General features: G+C 51.8%; 4 protein-coding genes and 1 pseudogene across 6 annotated transcripts; 3 read left to right on the plus strand and 2 right to left on the minus strand.

Annotated features, from left to right (window-relative positions):
• Positions 1-3,875: 3,875 nt before the first annotated feature.
• On the plus strand, positions 3,876-10,369 carry ZNF428 (zinc finger protein 428). The gene is made up of 2 exons (XM_088800136.1): positions 3,876-4,008; positions 9,705-10,369. The coding sequence occupies exons 1-2, from the start codon at positions 3,933-3,935 to the stop codon at positions 10,202-10,204; spliced, it is 576 nt and encodes a 191-aa protein (XP_088656262.1). The 5' UTR covers positions 3,876-3,932; the 3' UTR covers positions 10,205-10,369.
• On the minus strand, positions 3,968-6,461 carry SRRM5 (serine/arginine repetitive matrix 5). The gene has a single exon (XM_088800135.1). It carries the CDS (start codon positions 6,107-6,109, stop codon positions 3,968-3,970), a length of 2,142 nt encoding a protein of 713 aa, XP_088656261.1. The 5' UTR covers positions 6,110-6,461.
• LOC109460825 (small ribosomal subunit protein uS14 pseudogene) lies at positions 6,744-9,680 on the plus strand (annotated as a pseudogene).
• IRGQ (immunity related GTPase Q) lies at positions 9,699-26,857 on the plus strand. Its single transcript, XM_019756582.3, has 4 exons — positions 9,699-9,826; positions 11,783-11,914; positions 20,353-20,884; positions 22,156-26,857. The coding sequence occupies exons 3-4, from the start codon at positions 20,355-20,357 to the stop codon at positions 23,489-23,491; spliced, it is 1,866 nt and encodes a 621-aa protein (XP_019612141.1). The 5' UTR covers positions 9,699-9,826; positions 11,783-11,914; positions 20,353-20,354; the 3' UTR covers positions 23,492-26,857.
• ZNF576 (zinc finger protein 576) lies at positions 15,251-19,775 on the minus strand. 3 transcript variants are annotated; one of them, XM_019756588.3, is made up of 3 exons: positions 19,545-19,775; positions 18,838-18,935; positions 15,251-17,205 (listed from the first exon to the last, which is right to left on the minus strand). In XM_019756588.3, the coding sequence occupies exons 2-3, from the start codon at positions 18,917-18,919 to the stop codon at positions 16,778-16,780; spliced, it is 510 nt and encodes a 169-aa protein (XP_019612147.3). In that variant the 5' UTR covers positions 18,920-18,935; positions 19,545-19,775; the 3' UTR covers positions 15,251-16,777. The 3 variants fall into 3 exon arrangements, with proteins under 3 accessions (XP_019612147.3, XP_019612145.3, XP_019612146.3); XM_019756586.3 differs by lacking the exon at positions 19,545-19,775 and adding an exon at positions 19,298-19,538; XM_019756587.3 differs by lacking the exon at positions 19,545-19,775 and adding an exon at positions 19,272-19,538.
• Positions 26,858-27,631: the final 774 nt, after the last annotated feature.

Consider the following 27,631-nt stretch of genomic DNA (forward strand, 5'->3'; position numbering starts at 1 on the left):
AGAACATGGAAAGCCCCTCAGATTGATATCTGTGCCAAGATATGAGTGGTGAGCACAAAAGCAGCTATTCAAAGATCAGAGGGAAAAGCATTTTCAGGCAAAGGGAACAGCAAGGGCAAAGGCCTGAAATGATAAAGAGACTGGGACGTTTAATGGGAAGTGGAGTTAATCAGGAATGAATAAAAAGGGGAGAGGTGGGTAAGTTCAGAGATAAACAGGACCAGACCATGTGTCTAGCCCCTGGACCATAATAAAGAGTTTGGATTTGTTCTAAGGGTAAGGGGATCCCATTGGAGAGTTTTACGCCGAAAAGTGAGTCACTTCCAGGATGTGGGAGCCTTTCCCCTCTCTAATTCTGGGTTCTAGGCATACTATCTCCTTTCACTTCTTCAATCAAATCATGTACCATGTACTTTTTTTTTTTTTTGCCTCTATGGCTTTCTTTGCCCTTACTGTTCTTTCTGCCAGAAAGACTCCCATTCCAGTTGGCTTCTATTCATTCTTGGCTTAAAGATCACCATCTCCTGGAATCCTTTCCAGGGTGGGGCGGGCGCCTCTGGCCCCCACAGCTTCCTATGCTCCACTCATCCCAAGTCTAACCCCCCCCCGGGGTTGTAGTTCTGATTACGTGTGGACCTCCTTCCTTTGGGGCGCCAGGAGGCTAGGGGTCAGGTTTGTCTTGTTCACTGCGGAGAGTAGTAATTATTTATCCTGGTTGGGGGTGGAGGGATGAGAGGGTTGGTAAGGGTCCTGGTCCTTGCGCCCCCTCACCGGATGCAAACTGATCCCGACCCAACCAAGGCTAACAGTTTAGCGCTAGTCCGTAGCCCCTCTGCGCACGCGCTTTGCTCAGGCGCGCCCCCCGCCTCACATATGCTAATCACTGCGCTCGGGAGTACGGCCTCTGGGGAATATGCAAATAACCCCTTTCAGCGCTGGAGGCCTCCCATTGTCCCGCGCTAAGATTATGCAAATGAGTAGGCTTTAGGTCCAGGATCCCGGCCGAGCTGGCGACCCCCACCCCCGGGGCATCCCATCTTCCTTAAGGCGCGTTCCTGCTGCGCTCACGCACGCGCGAGTCCCGCAGTTTCTTGTTCAGTCCAGCTGCGGACTGTACCAAGGGAACCCGGACAGCGAGGGGCAAAGCCCGGAACCCCCTGCCCGGGCCTCATCCATGGCACGACTCGGATAGCCCCTCAATCACACTGTGAGCCAGGAATGGTCCATCTCGCCGCGCAAGCGCCCTAGGCTCTTCACGCCCCTCGCGCTCCCTCCTACCCCACTTGCAGCGCAGGCGCCGAGCCCGGGCGTGCAGCCGCCGCCGCCGCCGAGCCGGAGCGGGGGCCGCCCTAGCCGGTGAGTGTCCGGGATCAAGGTGCGCGGGGCATGCTGGGAAGCGGGCTCTCGGGCACCGCTGCATGATGGGAGTGACGGCTCCCGTCACCGAAGAGCCGGCAGCAGTCTTCGGCGGTGATAGTCTGAGGGCGAGACCTGGGCTCCCTTTTCTCCCCCCACTCGGCTCCGTGCCGTCCTGGGGCATCCTGGGAAAGGGGGCGCCCGCCCCTAAACGTTGTTGGAATCTATCCGCTAGTCGTTATAGGACTGGTGCATTCTAGGAAGGATTATCCTAGCTCCTTGTGGGGAACCGGTCCCTTTTGTCACACACCCTCCGCTGAGCATTTTGGAAATTTGGATGCTTGGACACAGAGCACCTTGGAAGGTGGTCATTATAGGCCGGAGGCATCCTGGGAAGAATTGCCGCGGGCCATTGTGGGGACTGGTCCTTATTGTCTCGTATAACGTTTTGCACTGGCTTCTTTACCTCAGTATTGTGGAAAGGGGTGCCTATTATGCTCGCGCAGGGCATCTTGGGAGTTGCTTGATACAGGCTCAAGACATTGTGGGGTCTTGCCCACAAGGTATAAGGGAGCCTCATTTATGCCCCTCTTAAGATCATGGGAGCCAGTCTGGCTGCCATCATCGTAGGAATGGGACTTGTTCACCAAGGAATTCCTCCATCTGATATATGGATCACTCTGGAAGGGGCCTTGTGTGATGTGGGTTTGGGGAAGGGTGGCTAGACTGGTGAGCAATTTCTCCTGAAGTCCCAATAGTGCCTGGTTGCCAGTTGAAATATAGAACGCCCAGTTAAATTTGATGTCAGATAAACAAATGTACATCCTAAGTATTGCATGGAACATATGCATACTAAGTAATAATTTGTTGTTTATCTGAAATCAAATATAACTGAGCATTGTCTGTTTTTATTTACTAAATCTAGCAACTTTATCCTGACATAAAGTAGAATTCCCAAATTAAATGGGGCCCTACAGGCAACAGGTATTACAAGCAGTATCCTCTGCCAGTTGTGAATCTTCCCTGTCCTTAAAGCCCATATCCAGGTATCTTTAGAAAGCTCCCCTGCGCCAGCCTCCTTTAGACTTCAAACCTAATCTTTTTCTCTTTAGCCCCAGCATTAAACATCACCTCCAGGCTTTGAAGGAACCATGTATTTTCCACCATTGTATACTTAGTGCCCAGCACAGATCTTGACATATAAGAGGTGCAGCTGAGGCTGCCATCTTCCTTCACTAACTTGTTCTGCAGCTCTCCCTGTTAGGTAGTGCACTGGGAGACGAAGTGGGTATGTGTGTGTGTAGGGAAGTATTGGTGAAGAGGGAGAGAAAGGAGAGGAGTTGAGAGAAGGCTTCTTGGTAGAGGCAGACATGGTATTTGGGTTGGGAAGAAGTACAGAAGTTCTTGTGTTTGAGGTGAGACTTGTAGGGTGAGGAGGCGTGACAAAGGGGAAGGAGGACATTCTAGACAAGAACAGCAGGATTTGCTAAGATCCACAGATGTGAAAAGCCCTGGTGTGCACAGGAACAGGTGAGAAATCTGGAATGGTTTATAGAGAGGCAGAAGTGGGAGTAGTAACAGCCTGTTAATGGAGGACCTGCCACATATGAGCAATTTATATGAATGAACCTACTGAATCCTCGAAAAATATTTTCAGCCGAGGATTCATTTTATGAGATATAGGATGACATGGCTTCAAATCCTAGTTCATGTTTCTCCCAGTTGGTGTGACCTTGGGCTACTTGTTAATCCTCTCTACCTCCATTTCTTCATCTATACAAAGGAGAGAATCTGTCTGGACATGATGATGAGGAATACACGAGTGAAATCCTGGAAGCCCTTTTTGCATCTAGAAGGAGACAGACTGGAGAAGTTAGGTCCTTTGCTTGAAGATACACAGCTAGAATGTGGCAGATTTAGGACTCAAACTTAGACACTATCTTGCCAAGGTATTAATGGATATAGAACTAGGACTGACATTCACAGACTAGTGCAACCATACCATTGTTTAAATATTTAAATACTTCTAGACTGGTTGGTATATCACCACTATGCCAAGTAATCCGTACGCCCAACTGCTAGTTTGGATCCTCCCCGAACTCCAGGCTTTCCCACATTCTAGCAACAAAAGGATTAATATTGGGCATAGGACCATGTTTTACCCTCAGTTCTGATTGGTGCCCAGGCTTGTTCCCACCTTTAAATATTTGGAATCTTACCCTTCCCCACCCCATTGAATAAGAACCACAGACAGCTTTGTTACTCAGGTGGGTAAATTAAGGCCTACAGAGGGGCAGGGACTACAGTCAAGGCCTTGGAGGCAGTCAGGGACAGAGCTGGGGCCATCTTTGCCTTGCCCCCAGCACTGAGCACACAGCTAAGCCTGGGGAGGCAGATGCTATGTAAAAATTTATTGAGTCACCACAGGCCTTTCCTTCCCCTGTCCAGCATCCCTCTACCTGCTGACATCTTGCATTAGAGAACTTGTGGCCGAGGTGTGGCTGTGGAGAGCTGGCCGGGGAGGGACACTGCCCAGCTGCTGCTCTGCTCCTGTCTTCTGTCCCCGTCCCCTGGCCATGACAGAGACCCGTGAGCCAGCTGAGACTGGGGGCTACGCCAGTTTGGAAGAAGATGATGAGGACCTCTCTCCAGGTGAGATGGCCTTAGAGGTGGTGGTGTTGACTTGAATATGATCCTGGCTTGGGATTGGGGCTCTGCTGAGAAATCTTGAGGGGGGTTGGCTTCCTGTCTCAGTGGGTGTTCTGTTCTGACTGGGACTCTGTGTCCTGCTAAAGGATCCTTTCCAGCTGAGACTTCTGGGGGTTGTAGATTGGCTGTGAATGCTCTCCTTGCTGGGGGTTCTAGATTGGCTGTCCTCTCTCTTGCTGAAGGTTCTAGAACGACTGTAGTCTCTCTCCTTTCTGGAAGCTCTAGTTCCACTGTAATCTCTTTCTTTTCTGAGGGTTCTTGTTCGGCTGTGATCTCTTCTTTCCTTGCCAGAGATTCTAGATCGGCTGTCATCTCTTTCCTTGCTGAAGCTTCTAGATCGGCTGTGATCTCTTTCCTTGCTGGAGCTTCTAGACTGGCTGTGATCTCTTTCCTTGCTGGAGCTTCTAGATTGGCTATGATCTCTCTCCTTTCTAGGAGTTCTAGTTCTGCTGTGATCGCTCTGTTTTCTGGGGGTTCTAGTTCGGCTGTGATCGCTTTCCTTACTGGAGCTTCTAGATAGGCTGTTATCTCTTTCCTTGCTGAAGCTTCTAGATTGGCTATAAACTCTTTCCTTACTGGTGCTTCTAGATTGGCTATGATCTCTTCTTTCCTTGCTGAAGCTTCTAGATCGACTAGAATCTCTTTCCTTACTGGAGCTTCTAGATCGGCTATGATCTCTTCTTTCTTTGCTGAAGCTTCTAGATTGGCTATAATCTCTTTCCTTACTGGAGCTTCTAGATCGGCTATGACCTCTTGCCTTGCTGGAGGTTCTAGATTGGCTGTGATAGCTCTCTTTTCTGGGGGTTCTAGCTCGGCTGTGATTTCTTTCCTTGCTGGAGGTTTCAGATCGGCTATGATCTCTGTCCTTGCTGGGGCTTCTAGATTCTCTCTGATCTTTCTCCTTGCTGGGGATTCTAGATCGTCTGTGACCTCTCTCTTTGCTGGGGGTTCTAGACTGGCTATGTCTTCTCATCTGGCTGGGAGTTCCCTTCCGGGTACGACTTCTTGCCCTACTGTGATTTCTCTTCCAACTGTGACTTCTCACCCTGCTGTGGGTCCTCTTCCGACTGCGACTTCTTGCCCTTCTGGGTGTTCTAGACCGGCTGTGACTTTGAGTCCTGCTGGGGGTGCTAGATCGGCTGTGACTTCGGGTCCTGCTGGGTACACTACCCTGGCTGTAACACTTGACCCTGCTGGACATTTCAGTTGGGCTGTAACTCCATTCCCTGCTGAGGGTAACCATCTGACTGTAACTCTTTACCCTCCTCGATGATGATGGAGACTGGCTGTAACCTATTTCCTTGAAGAGAATTCTGGTGGGGCTGTAACTCTTTGTTCTACCGCGGGTTACAACCAGCCTCAAACTCTTCCCCATACCCGAGGCTCCTGGGGGGCTATAACTCTTCTCTCTGCTCTTATTCCTAGGCTGGCTCTCACTCCTTTCCTGGTTGTTGGTTCTAGGCTGGCTGTAACTCTTCCCCCCACTCTGTTTTTGCTGGGAAGTAGGAGTTCTTTCCCTGCTGGGCATACCTTGTTTTGCACCCTGAGGTCTCTTCCGACTGGGAGTTCTGCCCCGGCTGTGTGTGCCCTTCTGCTGGTGGTGTCTTACCCTGCCAGCCTTGCTGGCTTTGCTGGCCCTGGTGTCAGTGCTGGCCCTGGTATCAGTGCTGGCCTTGCTGGGTGTTCTCGCCCTGCTGCGGCCTTGGGACCGGCTGCTGGGCTGCTTAGAAGGGGCTGTCTTTGTACTTGCCGATCTGGTAGACTTGGAACTGCTGGGGCTCCTGACTAAGTTGGGTGCTGTCGATGGCTTGGTGGGCCTTGCGGATTTAGTGGTCTTCACGGAGGCATGAGGCTTGGGAGATGCTGTGGGCATCGAGGGTCCAGTGGACGCCGGAGACACACTGGGCTTTGAGGATCTTGTAGGTGGAGAAGACATGGTGGGCGCAAAAGGGCTTGTGGTCCTGGAAGCCACGGGGGACGTGAAAGACCTGGTAGCTAGCCATGGGGGACGACCTGAGTGCTGCCTTTCACAGGCCAACTGCATGAAGTCATAGTGGGCATGGAAGGCCCTGGAGGGTAGGTGGTGTGAAGTCAGAGGTGGGAGGATAAAGAGGGGTGGGGCCCCATCCCAAGGGCAGAGATGTTTCCTCTGTGGTTTGCAGCTATTCAGCGAATGTGTCCTCCTGCTGACTCGGGCTCAGCATTGCTGGCGACACGAAGACTGCCAGCCAGGTCCTGCTTTCCCAGGAGTCGCTAGTCTCTAGACCCAGACATTCACTGCTCAGATGGTCAGGTTGTTAGGGGACCCAGAGGAGACACTAACCCCTGGGGAGTCAGGGAGGACCTCAAAGAGGAGGTGACATGGGAGCTGGGGCCTTAAAGAAGAGCAGGAGTTTGCTGGTAGTGAAGGAAAGGTCACCCCAGGCCAGAGGAGAGCGGAGGCAACGGCCTGGACGTGGGAGATGAGGACTCGGGGCCACCCAAGCAATGAACCAGGCAGAGTCTCTGCTTTTTGGGGCAGGCAGTAAACACACAAGCAGATGTTGTGTAAAATAAGTAGAGGAGAAAAATAAAGCAAAGTTAGGGCCATAGGGAATGCTGGGGAGGGATTGCTGGTTAGACAGCGTGACCAGGGTGCCCCTGAGAAGGTGACACTTGAGCAGAGAATTGGCGGAGGGGCAGGAGCAAGCCTTAGTCCACCTCCAGAAAGGGTGGCAAGGCCCTGAGGCGGGTGCACGCCTGGGGTGTGGAGGCACAGGAGCCCGGTGTGGCTGGCTCAGGTGTAACGGGCTCCTGAGTTAGGGCTGCCAGAGGAAACTGAGGAAGGGGGGCTGATGGATGCAGGGCAAGGCTGCTGCAGTCCTAGGAGGTGCTTTTGGCAGGCTCCTGCCACTGCACCGAAAGAAGCCAGTATTTCCTGCACTGCTGCCAAAGTGGAGACTCCCCCCTCCCAGACCAGTGTTTGTGTGCAGACCCCCCATAGCAACTGCTGATATCACCCTTTCCTGTGCACGGACTTTACATGTTTTTCCTTTTTTTAACCTAAGTTTGTCCTAGGCATGTCCTTCATACCTATGAAATCACAGTAATATATCTATACTTATAAATATTTTAATTCACTTCACTAGATATTTATATATACAGTCATGTGCCACTTAATGACATTTCGGTGACCATATGTATGACGGGGTCCCGTAAGCCTATACTGGAGCTGAAAAAATTCCTACTGCCTGATGACGTCATAGCCATCTTAATGTTGTAGCATAATACGTTACACTAATACCATTGTGCTTCCGGTGCCTACAGTATTCACTACAGTAATCTGCTGTACAGGTTGTAGCCTGGGAGCCATAGGGGAACAGAATTTGTCACCCCAAAATACATTTAACCCTTGAACAACACAGGTTTGAACTGCGCAGGCCCACTCATGCTGGGATTTTTCAGTTGACCCTCGGTGTTAGAGGGTCAACTGGTGGTTGTGAGTCTGCATGTGGGCGACTTATGTTACATTCGGATTTTCTACTGTGTTGGTGATCCGGGCCCCTAACCGCCCCCCCACACACACACACACCCCCTGCATTGTTCAAGGGTCAACTGGAGGGCTGTTAGGCATAAGGATTATTTTAGGCTGGTTATTTTCAAGGAAAGGCAGATTTGGGAGAAGCTCTGAAAACTAAGAAGTTACCGTTTGTAAAAGACATTTACATTTGTAAGGGAAGTCTCCATTTGTAAGGGGTGTCTCTCACTGTACCTGGAAGATGGAAATGACTTTATCTCTAGAAAACTCTTATCCATGCAAAAGACAAGGATTTAAATCTGCATACAACCTTGCCCCTGGTTACTGTGCTTTTCCTGGTCACCCCACGCCCAACCTCTTTGTCTTCAACTGGAGATGGAATTTAATTAAGGTGGGGGCTTCAGCCTTTGGGGGAATTACTCAGTGTTCCTGGGTCTGTCCCATGTACACAGGAGGTATACATGTCATTAGACTTTTGTCTTCTGTTTGTCTTTTATTGCAGGGATGTCTCAGCCAAGAACCCAGAAGGGTAGAGGGCAAATTAATTTTCCTCCCCACAGAGCAATAGCCTAGGTGTGTAGTAGGCTAGACTGTCTAGGTTTGTGTAAGTGCGCTCTGTGGTGTTTGCACAACCACAACATCTCACAACCACGAAACTGCCTAACAGCACATTTCTCAGAATGTATCCTGGTCGTTAAGCGGCACATGACTGTATGTAAAACCACATATATGAGTGTATCAAAGTACATAGATACTGTGTGTTTTAATTTGCTGAAATACCTGTTCAAATGTTTGCCTCCCTAAAATGATCCAATGTAGGCCATCACCCATATTTAGCTTTCCCGGTTAGAGCTGTGTAACTGGACGCCTCACTGCTCTGTGCCTCAGTTTCCCCATTTGTCACTTAGGGATAATAGCAGTACCTCCCTCACAGGGTTGCTGTAAGGATTAGGTGAGTTAATACACAAGAATAGGCCTCTTAGGCCGGCCCGGTGGCTCAGGCGGTTAGAGCTCCATGCTCCTAACTCCGAAGGCTGCCGGTTCGATTCCCACATGGGCCAGTGGGCTCTCAACCACAAGGTTGCCAATTCAATACCTCGAGTCCCGCAAGGGATGGTGGGCTCCGCCCCCTGCAACTAAGATTGAACACGGCACCTTGAGTTGAGCTGCTGCTGAGCTCCCGGATGGCTCAGTTGGTTGGAGCGTGTCCTCCCAACCACAGGGTTGCCAGTTCAATACCTCGACTCCCGCAAGGGACAGTGGGCTGTGCCCCCTGCAACTAGAAACGGCAACTAGAAACGGCAACTGGACCTGGAGCTGAGCTGCGCCCTCCAACTAAAACTGAAAGGACAACAACTTGAAGCTGAACGGCACCCTCCACAACCAAGATTGAAAGGACAACAACTTGACTTGGGGAAAAAAAAGGCCTGGAAGTACACACTGTTCCCCAATAAAGTCCTGTTCCCCTTCCCCAATAAAATCTTAAAAAAAAAAAAAGAATAGGCCTCTTCCAATAGCAATGGATGCTGCTGGGACTGTTATTTTTTTTTGCTATTCCTACTTTTAGCCCTATTTTGTCCTTAGTAACCCCTTAAGATGTAGTTCTTGTCCGTTTACCTCGTTGCGCCTGAGGGAGCAAGATGAGTCACCGGCAGCTCTACTGGAGCCATCCAAGAAAATTCGGTCAGGGTTCTCGTTCTTGCCGTGTCTGCTCAAACCTGCACGGTCTGATCCGGAAATACGGCCTCAATATGTGTCGCCAGTGTTTCCGTCAGTACGCGAAGGATATAGGCTTCGTTAAGTTGGACTAAGTGAACTTCCATGAATGAATCATGCAAGCTAACTATCTTATAGCAGAAACAATGTCAGCTCTTTGTACGTAAAATAAAAAGGCTTCGATTTAAAAAAAAATGTAGTTCTTACAAGACATTCATTTGTTTGAGCACCTACTGTGTGCCAAACCCTGTTCTATGCGACGGGGAACATCTGTGGGGAAGAGCAGGATTGTGCCCAGGCTACCCCTCTCCATACAGTGCAAGCCTGAATGGGGCCCAGGGAGGGGACAGCCGGGCACAGCCCTGTCCTCTGATGCCTCTGTCTTTCCCCACCTGTCGCCCTCCAGGTCCCGAGCATTCCTCTGACTCCGAGTACACACTCTCAGAGCCAGACTCCGAAGAGGAAGAAGATGAGGAGGAGGAGGAAGAGGAGACCACTGACGACCCCGAATATGACCCTGGCTACAAGGTGAAGCAGCGCCTGGGCGGGGGCCGGGGTGGCCCTTCCCGCCGGGCCCCCCGTGCAGCTCAGGCCCCGGGCCCCCCAGCTCAGCCCTGCCAGCTCTGTGGCCGCTCACCTCTTGGGGAGGCCCCTCCAGGCACCCCACCCTGCCGGCTCTGCTGCCCTGCTACAGCCCCCCAGGAAGCGCCAGCCCCCGAAGGCAGGGTCCTCGGGGAGGAAGAGGAGGAGCCGCCTCGGGCTGGGGAGGGCCGCCCAGCTGGGAGGGAGGACGAGGAGGACGAGGACGAGGAGGGGACCTATCACTGCACGGAGTGTGAGGATTCCTTCGACAACCTCGGGGAGCTGCATGGGCACTTCATGCTGCACGCCCGGGGTGAGGTGTAGGCAGAGACCCCCCCCACCCCAAAGCAGGGAGCTTCGCAGAAGGGGTGGGCTGGGAGGAAGGGGCCGAGGAGATTGGAGTGGTCATGGGGGACGGGCACCGCCGATCTGTGTTGTCTTAGCAGTAGATGTGTGAAGGCCAGAATAAACGCCAAATTCTGTGTGTGTTAGTCCCGTGTGTTTGGGGAGAGTGTGTGTGTGTGTGTGTGTGTGTGTGTGTGTGTGTGTACGTACACTCTAGTGTGTGGGGGCATTTATACCCCCCACCCGGGCTTCTTCTTGGGAGAACTTCAGGATCGTTGACAATATTTACTAAGTGTTTATGTTCAATGTGGTTTGAACAAGGTCCCCATGATGTACAGACTCAAATACAACAGAATTTTGTTTTGCTCATATAATAGTGCAGGGTGGGTGTTTCAGGTAGGCAGGCAGCCCTTCTCCAAATGGTGATTTGGGGGCCCAGACCATCCCTTAAGCCCGTTGTCATCGACGTGGTGACGACGGGTGGCCATGGTCTGGGAGCCTGGGGAGACACACATATTTTCTCCTAGGCACCAGCCCAGGAGTGGTACATACTGCTTTCATTTATGTTCCTTTGCCAAGAAGTTAGTCACATGGCCACAGCTCACTGCAAGGGAGTCTGGGAAAGGCAGTCTAGCCAACTGCCCAGAATGCAGAAAACAGCTTGTGGAGGATAGCTCGTGTTCTCTGCCACTTCGCCTAAGAACCTTCACAAAGAGGACGTTCATTATAATCATAGCTGTGCTTCATGAGCGCTTCCTGGGTGCCAAGTGCCACTCTGAGAGCTTTATATATGTTGACTCATCCAAGTTGTGCATCTAGGAACTTACAAAAATAGAACCTTAATCATAATCACAGCTGCCATTTTCCCAGCACTGACAGAGTTCTGCGTTTTATTTGCATGAGTTTATCAGGTCCTTAGAATAACTCTGTGAGGTAAGGCCTGTGATCCATGAATTCATTTAGCAGACATCTTTTGAGTACCTGCTGTGTGTGCTAAGCATTGGGAATACACCCGGGAATACACCCTTGTCCTTATGGAGCTTACATGGAGTGGGGAAGGAAACACTGGTGGGGACAGACAGTAAACAAGTGAGAGATGTAGTGTGTGCTGGATAGTGGTAACTGCTGTGGAGAAAAACAAAGCAGAGAAGGGAGAAGAGTTCTGGAAGGGGGTTACAATTTTAAATAGTGTAGTCCTCCCTAAGGAGGTGACAGACCTGCAGGAGGGAAGGAGGGAATGATGCACATCTGTGGGAAGAAAGTTCTGGGTGGGAGGAGGCAGGAGCCTGCCCGTATCAGGAAGGCCAGAGTGGCTGGAGCAGAGGGAGGGAGGGCAGAGCTGGAGGGATGAGGCCGGAGGGGAGCAGAGGGCCAGCTTCTTACAGCCTTGTCCAAACTTTGGCTCTCGCTCTGAGACGGGAAGTACTAATTTACAGAAGCTTGGCACCGAAACTGCTTTGAAAATAGAAGCCTAATTATAATGATAGTTACCATTTACTGAGCATTTACTGTGTGCCAAGCCCTATTCTAAGGCGCTTTACATGTGTTAACTCATAGAAGCTTGGCAACTAAGAACCTTCAAGAATAGAACCTGAATTACCGTAATGACCATCATTAAGTCAGCGCTCACAGCGGACCAGGCCCTGGGCTAAGAGCTTTATATGGACAATCGCCTTGGAACCTTATGAGGTAGGGGCTGTTATTTATTTACTCATTTATTCAACAGTGATTTATTGAGCATCTGCAAGAGGCAGCCACTACTTGGGGCGCTTGGAATCGAGCAGTGAACATGATAAAGACACTGCCTTTGTGGATGGGGAAGACAGACAGACACTTAGATATTGAAGTGAAACACACAATGTATAGACTGTTAGAAGGTAATACATGCTGTGGAGGAAAGGGAAGGAGGATGGGGAGGCTTGTGTAGGTGTGATGCAGTTTCACATAGGGTGGTCAGGAAGGCCTCACTGAGCCTTCTCATCAAAGCAGAGCGTTAGAGAGGAGGAAATGAGCCATATGACTGCTGTCTGCAGGAATAGCAAGTGCAAAGGCCCTGAGGTTGGAGTCTGCTTGGGATGTTTGTGGTAGAGCACATGGGGCCTCAAGGCTGTTGCTGAGGACGGCAGGCTGAAGACTGGTGGGAGGGGCAGAGGGCCAGGCCATGTAAACCCTTATACCGACTTTGGCTTTCTCTCTGAGTCTGAGTCATCGTCATAATCCTTAGAGGCACAGGGGCTGCTATCATGACCGTTTTACAGCTGCTACACCTAGGGCATATAGACATTGAGTTATCTTCTAAAAGTCACAGCTAGTAACTAGCAGAGCCCAGATTTGATTCCACACATTCTTAGTCATTAAGCCACACACCAGAAATGGCAGTGGCTGTCTGGAGCCACCATCTGATTTGCAGGAATGTATTTGGTCTCCACAGAGTTACTGAGTTTTTTAATCATCTTAGTTACCAACATTTAAAATGTGCAGATTTCACATAGAAATGGGTTTCTGGCTTCTCTTGCAAAATAAATGAGATCTAGATTACTGAACCCATAATCCCATGGGGCAGTAGTTTGCTGCAGCTGAGCTGGGGTCACCTCATGCTAATGGGGTATTCCCTGCTGTGTGCCCAGGCCCCACTGTCAGGCATCTGGACCTCCAAACCTGCCTGCTTCAGTGATTGATGGTACCTGCTTGACCTCAAAGAGCATTTGCATTTGACATCTGTTACAGTATCTTAGACCAAAGCATCTTTCAAAACCTACACTTTCCATCCTAGAAGCTCAGACCCTGACATTTATCCACTCTGAACTGATACTTGAATACCCATTATAGCAGAGCATCTCTGAATCTCACAATCTTCAGAGCTGAAATGCAGAGCTCATTGAAACAGTACGGATGGATTTGGTTTCTTGGGACAGCATGCTTAAGCCCTCTTCTGCCCTAGACAAGGCTTGCTTTCTAAGCACAGATGTACAGAATTATCCATTCATCAGCAACAATTCTTAAGGATCATGAGAAACGGGTCATCAGGAGTCCCGGCCTGCTGCCAGTGGGGTCATTCAGTCAGGACCCAGTCAGGATATGGAAATGGAGCTAGAAATTCCAAAGAGCTGATTTTTTGTGTTTGTTTGTTTGGTTTTGTTTGTTTGTTTGTTTTAATTTATTGGGGTGACAATTGTTAGTAAAATTACATAGATTTCAGGTGTACAATTCTGTATTACATCATCTATAAATCCCATTGTGTATTCACCACCCAGAGTCAGTTCTCCTTCATCACCATATATTTGATCCCCTTTACAAAGAGCTGATTTAATACAGGGAACTGGTCACACAGGTGTTTGAAGCCTGAAGAATAAGCATGGAAAAGTGAGGTAATCGAGAAATTAGTGTCTGCAAGAAGCTTTCACCTCTAGGACAGGGATACAGAAAGAGAAGCAAGATTATGAGAAACCACATGTGCCTAGAGGGCAGGCCACGTGTGGCTAGTGTAGGATCAGTGACGAGGTGCCATGCTGCTGGAGCTTAAACCTCCGGAGGGGCGCAGTGCCTTGTGTGAGAGTATAGAAAGGTGCTGGAGGGGTTCCCTCTGGAGCCTAAAGCAAGGTGAGGCCCTTTCCCTTCTTACCTTCCTCTGCCCATACCGCTCATGGGCAGGACTTAACAGAAGCCTTCTCTCTAAGGCAGGCTGGAGGCCAAGAGACACAGGTAAACACACGGTCAAGGAATATTTTTTGAGCCTCCATGGTAAGCGCTGTCCTAGGTGCTTTGGATGAAGCAGTGAGAAAAACATGACACTTGTCCTCAGGAGCATGGTTTCCAGCATAAGGACACAGATAATGAAATAAAAGTCTGATAATTCCAGGTGTTGAAGTGCTGGGAAGAAATTAAATCAGGGTAAGAGTTGGAGGGGCTACTTTAGCCAAGCACGCAAGGAAGGCCTCTCTGAGGAGATGGCCTTGCAAAGTTCTGGGTAAGAGCACTCCGGGCAGAAGGAACTGCAAGTGCAAAGGCCCTGAGGCAGAAGCCAGCCTGGTACGTATGGCTAGAGTGCAGTGAAGAAAACAGAGCAAGGAGGGAGTGGAGATTGCTTAGTGGGCTGGGGCCAGCACTGTTGGGTTTTGTGGGCTTGGGTGAGGTCTTTGGGTGTTATTTATGGGATTCCATTGGAGGGTTTTAAATGAGTGACATAAGCTGATTTACATACAGAGTGGTCTGTGGTAGAGACGGGGGCGGGGCAGTCATAGCAGGGGTAGTAGTGAGAGTAGGGCTGGGTGAGAAGTAGACTCTTCAGGAATTTAGAAGTAGAGTGCACTGTTTACTAATCTGATGGCAGTTGTGGAGATAGGGGGCTGTAAGAGTCGTGATAACCCATTTTAAGTTTGCGACTCCCATTTGTCATCCAGGTGTCTGTATCTCATGGGGGAAGTCTGGGGGAAGGATAAAGATTTGGGAGTTACCAGTGATGCTATTTAAATCTTGGGACTCTATGACATCTGGAGAGTGTACAGAGAATAGGATGCCAAAAGCAGACTTGAGCAGGTGGCTGTCTATCTTGGGAGAGCATGTGGGGTTAGAGCCTTAGGTTTGGGGTTAGGGGAGCCACTGAGAGGGTGGTGTGAAACTTCTGGGTTTTCACCAGGTGTCAAAGGAAATATTTGGCTTTGGTGAAATTGATATCTTGGGAAAAAGTGATAGCCAACTGACTCCAAGCCAGTTTCTCTATAAGTCACCTCAGCAGAGATTCAGGCTAGCTAGCCCTGCCCCAAATCACACACACACACACACACACACACACACACACACACACCCCGCTAGAGGTAGTATTTCCCAGGCTGGGACTCCTGCTTCCAGGCTCAGAGTAGGTAGTATATCTGTCACTTAGAGAAGGGGTCAGCAAAGTTTTACTGTAAAGGGCAAGATGGTAACTATTTTAGGCTTTGTGGGCCATATGATCTCTATTACAACTACTCAAAACTACTGTTCTGTGTGAAAACAGCCATAGATAATACATAAGTGAATGAACATGACTGTTCTGATAAAACTTTATTCGCAAAACCAGGAGGCAAGCTGGATTTGGCCATAGTTTGCAGACTGCTGCCTTAGGCTATAAATTACGCTGCATGTGACAGACCCAAACAGTGGTGGCTTAAACAAGATAGAGGCTTATTTCTGTTATATGACAGTAGGGAAGTGGACGTTCCAGGGCAGGTATGACGGCTCTGCTCCATGAAGTCAACCAGGGACCTAGGCTCCTGCTATTTTGTTGCTCTGCCACCCCACGTGTTGTTCTCGTGGTCCAAGATGCCCGGATACCGTGTCCACATTACAGGTAGGAAGGTGGAGGGAAGGCATGTCCCTTTCTAAAGCTTGAGGACCACCCAGAAATTTAGCCAGAACTGTGGCATGGCCATATCTAGCTGCAAGGAAGTCTGGGGAATGTAATCTTTGCAACCATCATGTGCCTAACAAGAAATTGGGAGACAGATACCAGTCTTTACCACATCCATCCCACCTGTGGGCTTTAAAAACATCCGTCGATTCAAATGAGTCGGATTATTATATGCAGGGCATCAACCATTGTCTCTAGCAGCAGGGAGAAAAACTGGCCCTGTGGGACGCAGCCCGGGTTGGGCCTTTAAGAGCTGAAAATCGGGTCTAATGGGAAATCTTCCAATGTTGGCCAAATACGACAGGAAACAGAAGGTATCTCTGTTTGATTCCAAACCAGTTTCTTCACAGGCCAGGCCAGCTCTGCCCTGAGCTCCCCACTCCTCATGCCTTTCGTATGTTCTCTGGGAATTCCTGCTAAAAAGCCCGAGTTCCTTGTTTAAATATCTTAATGTAGACTTTTTCTGTTTTTAGGTACTGTTTCTGTTAGTTTATTCATGCCATCTTACCTACCCATATACAAAATGTACCAGAATGGTACATAAAATTATTTAAATGGGCAATAGATGATCTGAGGTGGGGGGCCATTCAGTGCCACGGCCCCTCCTTGAGTGGGCAGGGCTGGCAGGGGGTGGGGAGACGAGGACTCGAAGTGCAACCCCCGCATGGCTCAGCACAGCATCCAACTTTGCCGCCCTATTCCAGAGGCCTGAGCTGCTCCATCTGGGACCCATCTGGTGGCCTGACAGGCCAGCAACACCTCACCTTCCCTGTCCCCATTCAGGCACAAACCCAGGGCACTTTGCTTCTACAGCCCATGGCATTCATCTGGGCAGAATTAAAGGTCATTACACAATCTGCAGCTACTTGTGATTTCAAACTATTTAATTGGGAATGAGGGAAATACAAATAACAATTTTCCCTCTTGCTCATTTTTTTTTTCTTAAACAAAAGATCTCCCTATTGTCTGATTTTCCTATTACTCTGAAGGTCTTTGTGTCCTCCAAAGACTGAAACTCTAAATGAGCATCTTCCGGGTCCTATTTACCAGGAGCCCTTTGCCTTTCCCAGGAGGGAAGCAAGTCCCTCGAAGGACCTGTCCCATATCAGAGGTGGGTCCCACGGGCTGCAGAGCCTCCATTGCCCTGGGGAGGGCTGAGGCTGCACTCAGAGCTCCCCCCGGGCATGCCGGATGTAGTGTTGATGCAGCCCAGCTTCCTGGGCAAAGTCCTGACCACACTCAGTGCAGGCGAAGGGGCCAGGAGGGTCGCGGGTCTTGTGCGCCAGGCGGTGCTGCCTCAGAGAAGCGGCCTGCCCAAAGGTCTTGTCACAGTCAGGACAGGGGAAGGTGGGCTGGGCAGTGCTGGGTGCAACAGGCAGGGAGGGCCTGGTGGCTGGACCGTGGCTGCGCTGGTGGGCGATCAGGGCCTTGGAGGAGAGGAAGGAGCGGGCGCAGGTGAAGCAGATGAAGAGGGCCCCCTGCAGCTTCTGGGCCACGAAGTCCGCTGGGTGCTCCCGCTTCATGTGACGCTCCTGGAACTTGGAATTGGCGAAGGTGATGAGGCAGCGGGTGCACTGCAGGGCCCCCAGATGGCCTGAGGGATGTGGGGAGAGGTCGGGGGAGGCCAGCAGGAGTCTCCAGGACCTCTCCCAAACCCCAGAATCATGCCAACAATTAACATTCAGTGCTTACTATGTGCCAGGCTGTATGCCAGGGCTGGATAGTGGTACCGGCAAATTATTATTGGACCTGTTTTACAGATGATCAGGCCGAGGCTCCAAAAGGTTGGGCAACTTGTCCACAATCATGAGGCTAGGAAATGAAATGGAGTCAGGACTGGAACCCAGGGAGTCTGCCCTTCCCTCAGAGCTGTGTTATTTACAGCACAGCCTCTGGAGCCAGACTGCCTGGAATTGAATCCTGGCTCTACTACTTCCTAGGCAGGTTCAACAGTTTCCTCATCTGGAAAATGGGGTTAAACCGTATCAGCATCTACTTCATAGGGTTGTTGTAAGGAATAAATGAATGAATTTATGGAAAGTGCTTAGAATAGTCATACATGATGGTTTGCAATTCTTACTATTGAGAAAGAGAAAAGCAGCCCCACAGCCGGGAGCCGGCCTGGCACTCACAGATAGGCTCCTGTTGAACATACACAATGTCACAGAACATCCTCAGAAAGGCTACTCTGTGACTGACATGAATCCGGACAAGACCATGCCATAATAGCATCTGAACACAAAATGGGAACATTTTCCAAGCCACAAAAATGACCAAATACCCTCCGTCCTGGCTAATATATGAGTGATTTCTGCTGCTTTACCAATCACAGCTTGTGCCTTGCTTTGTTCCTCTGCCTTCTAGGTTTTTTAAGATAGCTGACCGTTCAATTGCCCCTGCTTCCTGTCACTATCCAATCCAGAGCAAAACGCTTCTTTGAATTCTCCGCAAAGTCACCTACCACAAACCCAAATCCTATAATCAGTCCTTTGTAACTGTTACTGAGTGAGATGCCCCAGTGCCCCCATGGTCTGTGCTTCCTCTGTGCAGTGAGCAAGCAATAAACCCAACTTGTCCCACTACAGGTGTGCCCCTGCGGGGGAAGGGGGTCTTTGGCTGGAGGGCATCGACACTGGCTCTCATTGTTATAAATACTTAACCTGTCTGCCGCAGTTCCCTCATCTGAAAGTGGTAATAACCAATTTCATAGAGTCCCGTTAGGAGGACTGAATGAGGTAAGGAGTGATAATTGCCTAGCACAGAGCAAACATTCAGTAGAAGCTGTTGCCATGTCAAACCGGCTACCTTCGTTAGCCTCAAGCTTTCCTCTGTTCTGCTGCTAATCCCGGTAACAACCCCATGAGGTGAGTAGTGGAACCCCTTTTGACACATTGGGAAACCAAGGCCCCTGTTGCACTGAAAGTCTGAGGCAGAGTTGGGACTGGAACCTTGGGGCTCTTCTCACAGTCTCTGCTCTTTCCGTGCCACATCTCCCACCCCAAGCCTCTCTGGATGCCACTTTGTCCCTCTGAACTGCATCCCATTCATATTTAGGTGGACAAAGCAGGGTGGGTACATCTGAGCATATGGGTAAGGATGGGAGTGTCAGTTTCTGGTAAGGCAGCTCCCCAACAAGTGCCTGCAGCGCCTTGGACATTGAAATACTGTAGAAATCCTTTTAGCATCAGCTTCTGCACCCCACCCTCCTCTGGCCAGCTGTACTCACAGATGTTGCCTTTTGTACTGCGGGGACTCCTCTTGGACAAATCCTGCTGCTCCATGGTCTCTTCAGGGGGTGGGTCCTCCATGGTGACTAGGACCCCTCTGGTCAAGAGAGTAGTACACACGATAAAATAGTAAATCAAATGAAGTAGCTCATCTGTCCCCAGCCTTAGAGAGCCTGCTAATTCGATGACCTTTAATGTAGAGGATCTCCTTGCCAGCTTTTGACACCCCCTCCCTCCCCCCGCGAGATACCATTTCCTTGAACTCTGACCTGATGGAGCTCTCACTAGAGAAGCTTCAACTCTCCCAAAAGCTTGTGACTCCCCTGAGCGCCATCTCACCTGTGTGAGACCTAAGACCTACATCAAACCAGCTCCCTGAATTCAGAGCGCGGAACCCTTGATCTTTGACACCATCCTCCTCCCCATCTCCTACCTGTCGAGACAGGTAGTGGTACCCACGCTTTAGCCCGCCTCTTCCCGGGAGACATCTTTCTCTGACATCCTGTAACTCTTGTTCCACCCAGAGCCCCCGCCTCCCACGCGCGATTTCAGCCGCTGTGTCCCGCTGCTTCAAGCACTGCCCTCGGTTCCCTCCCCAGGTTGGTAGCTCAGGCTTTTCTCCAGACAGCAGAGGGCTGCCTTTCGTTGTGCCTGTCAGTATGTTGTCACAGCGCCGCCACCCGGAGGGAAGCGGGATAGGGCCCACCGAGTCGTAAGGTCCTGGTGGTTTCCACTCCCTTTCGCCTGGTGAGCTTCTCGAAACTGAGATCTCGGATTGCCAACCGGCAGTGATGAAGTCACGCCTACTCAGGCCTCAAAAATAACGGGAGGGGTCCTTCTCTGCACTGGGGTGCATTATGATGACGTTACGAGACCCCCGTGCCGTACAGATCTAAGTTTATTGCGCAAGGGTGCTAGGCGCTCCTGGCGCGCAGGCGCTCTGGCTCCCTCATTGTTTCCGTCACTGCGGCAGCCGGAGTTCGGGAGCGAGTGCGCTTCGGCTGTTCTGCGCAGGCGCTGGGAAAGGCTGTGTCCCTGAGATCACGCTTCCAAGACACACCTCCTAAAAGGAGTGACGTAAGGTTAGATAGAGCCTGGATCCTGTCTAGACATCCCCAAATTCTTGTGCTCCACCCTCTTCGGCCTCTGTCCGCCCGACCCAGGGGCGGGCTTCTCAGCCGCTGACCCACTGCCGGCAACTGCGCTCTTCCGTGTGAAGGCTGTTTGCTCGGTTGGTGATTTGGGAGGCGAGGGGGACTAAAAAAAAAAAAAATCTGTCCCTGAGGGAGGACGGGGCTGGAGGCCGGATTTCTGAGTTTTTGAAACAGAAGGGGAAACATACAGGAAAAGGGCTGGCTAGGACTCGGGGTCCCTGGGGAATAGGGTCTGGGCGCCGGGTTTCTAGATCCTTGGGAGTGACAACCGAGAATGGAAGAAGGGGGCAGGGTGGAGGACTAGGAAAGAAAATGGCTGGGTCTTCTTGACCTGGGTCTTCCTCACCCCTTGCTTCCCAGCTATGCCTCCGCCGCGGGGTGACGTGACCGCCTTGTTCCTGGGGCCTCCGGGTTCGGGAAAGTCCGCGCTGATCGCAGCGCTGTGCAACAAGGATGTGGAGATGGTAGATATCCCCGATGGACGGCCGGATCCCGGGGTCCCCAGTCTGCGAGCTGCGGGCCCAGGCCTCTTCCTGGGCGAGCTGAGCTGCCCCCCCGCAGCGCCGGGGCCCTGGGCCGCGGAGGCTAACGTGCTGGTACTGGTGCTGCCCGGCCCCGAGGGAAACGGCGAACCCTTGGCTCCAGCACTGGGGGAAGCAGCGCGGGCTGCCATGGCCCGAGGGACCCCTCTGCTGGCTGTGCGGAACCTCGGTCCTGGGGATTCACAGAATGAAGCCCAGGCCCGGGATCAGACAGCGGCCCTGCTGGACAGCACGGGGTTGGGAGCCGCGCCTCTCTTCGTGCTGCAGACGGACTGCGGCAGCAGCAACAGCTGCGAGGAGCTGGAGCGCCTGCGGGGAGCATTGCGGAGCCAGGCGGAGGCGTTGCAGAGGTGAGCGCGGCCTTTCAGTGTGGGTTGGGGGGACCTGGTCCTATACAGTCTAGGCCCCAGCCCCCTGAAGTGATCTTTGAGGTCTGCGAGGCCCCGCCCCCAGCGAGTTTGGGACTAAGCTTGACGGGATACCTGCTGGAGGCCCTGCTCCGGCATCCAGGTCCCGCCCCTCAGCGCAGGTTTTGAGGTCAGGGAGGCTCCACCCAAGCAAGCGCTCTGTGCTTAACTCTTCTGTCATCTAGGCCCGGCCCTAGCCAAAGGCCAGCTGGAGGTCCGGACTTGTTATCCAGGACCCACCTCCTGTGAGCGCTCTGTCACAAGCCCCACTTCCTAATGAGTATTCTAGGAGACACCAGGACCTACGGCCCAAATGCTATCCCCAGGCAAAAGTTTGAAGGAGAGCTCTCCCTCCCACACAAGCTTGTGACCCTCGTGAGGATTTTACCTAAGGACTTGTACACTGTCAACTCTTCCTTGCCTTCCCTGTCAGCTTGGCTCTCAAGCTATCCCAGTCGCCCAAAGCCACACCCTCAGTGAGCCTCGTTATTTCTGGGTGCCCTCCCCCACTTCCTTTTTCTAATCCCTCTTGTTTCTGTGCCTTCTTGCTAGCTACCTCCTGAATTTTCTCCCACAACACGCAGTCCCCTCATTTCATAGATGTCAAAATGAGGGTGAGAGAGGGGCCACCTCTCCTCCAGGCCCACTGCTCCTCTTTTTTCCTTAGCCACACCTCCTTGGTAGGAACTAGTAGATGAGGCTTCTCCCCTGGTCTTTATTCCTTTCCTTACACCCGGTCTCAGGAAAAAGTGTGCTTGGTGACTTTGCCCATGTCGAATAGTGAATAGTGCTCGACTTTCATTTAGCCCACAATACAGTTGCGATTCTGTCTTTGCTCCAAGCCCCACTTTGTGTGTTTTGCCTGGCCCAGCATGGCCTTTTGTTAACCTTGAAGGTCCCTTGGAGAAGCCCCGCCCCCAAGTACTCTCTCTCGGGGAAGATTTAGGCGGGGTCCTGGTTTTAGGCTCTGAGAAACCTGACCTCAACAAGACGCCCCATTCCTGCTTTAAGCCCCTATCCTTTTCTTTATAGCCCGGGTTTCTATCGGCTGTGCCATTATTTGACCCCCTCCCTCCCTTTCCTGCTCTTGCCTCACTCGGGGATTATTCAGAAAGCTCCACCCTTGTCATCATAGCCCAGTCCTGTCCCCCTAGTCTAGTTCTCCCGCGTTTAGTCCCGTTTGCCCTTGACTCCATCCTTTCCTGTCCCCGTAGGCTCCTGCCACCTGCTCAGGATGGCTTCGAGGTGCTGGGCGCAGCAGAGCTGGAGGCTGTGCGCGAAGCCTTTGAGACCGGTGGTCTGGAGGCGGCACTGTCTTGGGTTCGTGGTAGCCTGGAGCGACTGGGCAGCGCGCGGCTGGACCTGGCTGTGGCTGGCATGGCTGACGTGGGCCTTGTGCTGAACATGCTGCTTGGGTTGGATCCTGGGGACCCAGGGGCCGTGCCTGCTTCAGTGCCCGCGGAACCCACGCCCTACCCAGCCCCAGAGCGCTCCAATGTGGTGCTCTGGACCGTACCTCTTGGTTCCGCGGGCACTGCTGCTGCCCCCCACCCTACCCATTATGACGTTCTCATCCTCGTTACTCCTGGGGCCCCCACTGAGGAGGACTGGGCCCAGGTCAGGCCTTTGGTGCTACCGGATGCACCGCTGGTGTGCGTGCGAACAGACGGCCAGGGCAAGGATCCGGAGCCTCTGGAAGAGGAGGAAAAGGCAGAGAAACCCAGCGGGGGCGAGAGCCTAGAGAACGCAGACGTAGGGGGGTTGGAGGAGGCATGCAGCGAGGGAAGGGAGACACGGGGCACTGGATCACAGAAAGCAGGCAGTGGGGAAGGTTCAGCGAAAGCAGGCATTGAGAGTTTGCAGCAGGTTGGTGGCTCGAAGCAATCAGGCAGCGGGGACTCCGAGCGTGTGGCCACCGGGAGCCCGGAGGACGATACATGGGAGGTGCTGGAGGAGGCGCCACCGCCGGTGTTCCCCCTGCGGCGGGGCGGACTCCCCGGGCTCTGTGAGTGGCTGCGACGCGCACTTGCCCCGGCCCAGGCTGGGGCGTTGCTACTGGCGCTGCCACCAATGTCTCCGCGCGCAGCCCGAACCAAGGTTGCTGCGCTGCGGGCTGGGGCGTGGCGGCCGGCTCTGCTGGCCAGCCTGGCGGCAGCGGCCGCCCCAGTACCCGGGCTCGGCTGGGCCTGTGACGTGGCGCTTCTGCGCGGTCAGCTGGCAGAGTGGCGGAGGGCACTAGGGCTCGAACCAGCGGCGCTGGCCCGACGCGAACGCATGCTGGGAATGGCACCTGGGGAGCTGGCAGAGCGGACGCACTTCCCGGGCCCGGTAACACGTGCTGAAGTGGAGGCGAGGCTGGGTGCCTGGGCAGGCGAGGGCACTGCTGGGGGCGCAGCGCTGGGGGCGCTTTCCTTCCTGTGGCCCGCGGGTGGCGCAGCAGCCACTGGCGGCTTGGGTTACCGTGCAGCGCACGGTGTCCTACTGCAGGCACTGGACGAGATGCTGGCAGACGCCGAGGCAGTGCTGGCACCCCATGCGCCTGCACAGTGAGGGGTGGGGATCACAGTTGGGACTTTCTGAGTGCTCTGCTTCCAGGGGCTGAGAACTCCAAGTCCCGTTTAGAGTGAGGGGGGTTGGGGGTCCAGACTCTGGCATGGGATATCTGAGCCTCTGAGCTAACAGCACCCGGCCGGCCACTTCAAATCCTGGGTGTTTGAATGGGATGAGGCTCTGACTACTGGTTGGGGTATGTGGCTTCCAGTTACCTGGGTTCCTGAGTCTTGAAGGAGAATAGAATCTGGAGGTCAGGACTCCTGATTATTCTGGGGATCACTGGGCAGGACCCCCAGACTTGTGTTCTGAGGGGAGTTGAGGGGTTGAACTCCTAGAAGAGGGTATATCTTGGTCTTCAAGGAAGTAGAAACGATCTATTATTGGATGTGTAGTCCTCCAGGGGGAGGGGGAGAGGAAGCCCTGATTTCTGATAAGGGGCTCTCCATGTACTAGGGATTCCAGTATGGAGGACTGGGTCTGGGAACTCCAGGGAGCTGGAACCCTTGGACTTTGAGCCACAAAGAGACATAGGTCTATGTTTCCTTAGAATAGGCCTGCACACAGGCTCCCAGTTCCTCAAGAGGCAGTGGGCTTTGAATCATCATGGGGGAGAGGGGAGGAACAGTATGGGTCCTCAGACTCCTGGATCCCAAGTGGGCTATGGACCTTGGTTCCTAATTCCTGGATAATGGGAGGTCTGCATCTAGAGGGAACGGGCTGTGTTACAGAGCTAGAAACATTGGCCTTTCTTGGTTAGTAGAGGGATATTTCATATTTGCTCATCGGGGGTGGGGGGGCCTGGTGACCTAGACTCCTTTCCTAGCTGTTGTGGGGAGAATGGCCCCCACGAAAATGAAGGGAGGAGGTAAGAGGGGCGTTGTGGGCTCTGGGTAGTCGGAGACCAGGAATGAGGTCTTCTGGGTATGGAAGGGCAAGAACCCATACCTCGGAGGTCTCTTCTGCAAATCCCTAATGAATATGGGTCCTGGAGACTGACCCCCTCTCTGTGACTTTCGGAAAGGATAAGACTGCCCCCATTTCATAGGTGCTGAGTGATTCGAGGCCTCTCTGGGGAAATTATTCTGTCCCTCTCTCTAGTGGTTTCTGTCTTCTTTTGGCCTTGGTTTCTTCTGTCGTCAAGCCTGAACCCTTTCTGGCCTTGGTATTTTGTACACCTGCCTTTTTAGAGAAGCAGCTATACTGCTGTACTAACCCAGATGTTTCTGTGTTGGTTCCCTCAGGCATCCTCAAGAGGCTCTGCCTTCTGGTGTACACAGAGAGTGCTGCAGTGAGCAAGCGACCCACAGAACAGCTGGGCAGATGTTCTAGCCCGTGGGAATGTGCTGCAACTGAGGCAAAGGCAGAAACCACAGTGCCTGGAATGTTCTGGGCTGCCACCTACATGTAAAGGAGCAGCCACGAGTCACAGAATTCTTCAGTGTCAAAAACAGGGACGGGGGAGCGGGGAACCTGAGAGACCACCCCGCAGAATCTCTTTTATGATTAATGGGGAGAGCAAAGCCCAGAGAGGGCAGGCTCTAGGCCCTACATGGTCTGGCCCCTGCCGCTTTTCATTCTCTGCCCTACCTTATCCCTCAACCAGCTTGCTAGGTCTTCCTTCGATGCTTGAATGGGCCACCTTGGGTCCTGCCTTAGAACATTTGCACTTGCTGTTCATTCTGCTTAGAATGCTCTGCCCTGAGATTTCTATGACTGGCTCCTTCTGTCAATCAGGTCTCAGCTCAAATGCCCCCGCAGAAAGGCCTTTCCTGACCACTTTAACTGAAGTAGCTCACCCCCACCCCATTATTCATTTCAGCCGGTTAATTTTCTTTGTAGCAGTTATTACTGTAGAAAATTACCTTATTTATCTATTTATTTACCTGTTTGTTGGCTATTATCCCTTTGTCCATCTTGTTTTCCACTGTACCCCCAGCACCTAGAATCGTGCTTGACACACAGTAGGTGCTTAGTAAATATTATTTTAATTCATTAGTCAGTGGCAGAACTAAGGCTGGAATGTAGATTGTCGGCCTCTTGCCACAAGACTGGGAAAGGAATGAGATGGGGGGAAACATAAGCATATAATGGAGAGGAAGTGCCTGTCTGAGGTCAGGGAACCTGGAAAGCAAGCTTGGCTTTGCCACTGTCACTCCAGGTGACTTTGGCCACTGCCTGTTTTCCCATTTGTGAAATGGCTGGACGAGAACCATAACTCCTTCCAAAGTCCTATTTCCTTTGACAACTGAAGGCAAGGGTAATTGATCTGAGGGGCAAGTACTTGAGGGATGGCTCCCCCATCTCTATCTTGAATTCCCACCTGGCACAATTTGTCCCATCAAAGTTGAGATGGGCAAGATGCGAAAAAGCATTTGGCTTTATACTGAATTTGAGGCATTATCCTCAAAGCTCACTCAAAGCCTTAGGGGAAGTGAAATTCTATTAGCATAGCTCTAGGGTCAGACAATCCTCTTGACTTTGGGGGTGACCTTGGGCAAGTCACTTAGCAAATGGTATCTACCTCACAGGGTTGTTGTGAGAATTCAGTGTGTACATAGCTATATGCATTCTCTCTCTCACAAGTCAACATACTGTAGTTCCTCCCGAGAAGCCTGGCACACTGGGAGCTCAAGTGGCAGTCTGGATGCCCTTACCTACATGCCCTCAGCCCTGGGCAGCACCAAGACAACTGTAGTCTGGGCACCTCCTGCCTCACCTCCATGCCTTTGTTCACAGAGTGCCCATCTGTTTTTCTGCCACTTTGACACCATCTCTGATTTGGTCCTGTCTGACATCTCTGCTCTCTGCTCCAAATTCCCTCTGCCCTCATGCCAGAGATCATATCTGAGAAAGCAAAGACCGAGTTGTGTTTGTGTGTGTCTCTCTGTTGGGGAATGCTGATTGTGTTACTGTATATAATTGTATATCGGCACTTTTGGAGTGGTTGCCTTTTAAATCATGACTTTTGATGGCATTGAATTTTAGGCTTTGTGGAGGTACAAGGTTGCTAGTGAGGCATCTGTCTCTGGGAACATCCAAGAAGAAAAGACTGAGCCTCCCTTTGGAAGGATTGCTGGTGCCATCAGGATGTGTATACCTGACACCTCCAGGCTAGAAGACCCTCAAAGGCAAGAATTCAAGGAAATGTATGATGAATCTTGGCATTTCCATGGCCAGAAACAGAATAGGCACAAAGAACGTGAGTGGATGAGACAATCTCATCCTTAGCTGAGTTTCCTACATTTCTGGATAATGATGGAAGGACTTGTGTCCGTTGGTGTGGGGAACCCTGAAGGGCAAATCAAGGGTGTGGTTGGCCTGTGGTGCTTTTTGGAGGAGTGAATAAAAAGTAAGTAGACATGCCATTGTGTGTCTGTTCTTTTGGGATATGAAGGGGGAAAAGAAGATACTTGGGATTTTAACTGGAGCTGGAAGCCTGGATTTCTAGATCTGAGGGAGGAAGTGACTGGGGTTAGGAGGAGGCAGCCAAGTATGGGGACTCCTGGGTCCTGGGAGAGGAGGAATGGTGGGGGTCTATACAGGAAAGACTCCCTTGGGCTGGAGTCAAGAGATTGTATCTCAGTTTTGCCTGGAGGTGGGGAGGACCAGTGACTTTCAACCTTGGGGGGCTTGTGATGATAAAGCATCTTAGCTCCAGAGCCAGCTTGACCCATTAACGCTCCCAATTTGTTCAGCTTCTCTGTAGCCAAGCTCTTCTCATCCTGACTCGACCTGGCCATGTGATTTGCTTGGCCACTGGGACAACAGGAAACACGATGCAAACAGAGGTTTGGACCATGCTCATGCACTGGGTGGGGCTTCCTCTCTTGCTGCCCTCAGGATCTCTGCCACTAGTGCCACATCAAGAAACCCTGGCTCATCTGCTGGGTGATAAAGCGAGATGTGGCCCAATCAACCTTGACACCCCAACTCACAGCCAACCAACCCTCTGAAACAGCTGCCTGGGCTGAACCCAGCAGCTGAACTCAGCAGGGACTAGCAGAAGAACCACCCAGCTGATCCCAGACCAAATTGCTGACCCATAGAATCATGAGCTAAATAAAAGGTGTTTGTTCTGAGCCAAGGAATTTAGAGAGGTTTGTTATATAGCAGAAGATAACTACAGTTTCATTCCCT

This window comes from Rhinolophus sinicus, chromosome 8 (assembly GCF_057876585.1).
Source record: "Rhinolophus sinicus isolate RSI-liver-muscle chromosome 8, RSI-T2T, whole genome shotgun sequence".
Taxonomy (NCBI): domain Eukaryota; kingdom Metazoa; phylum Chordata; class Mammalia; order Chiroptera; family Rhinolophidae; genus Rhinolophus; species Rhinolophus sinicus.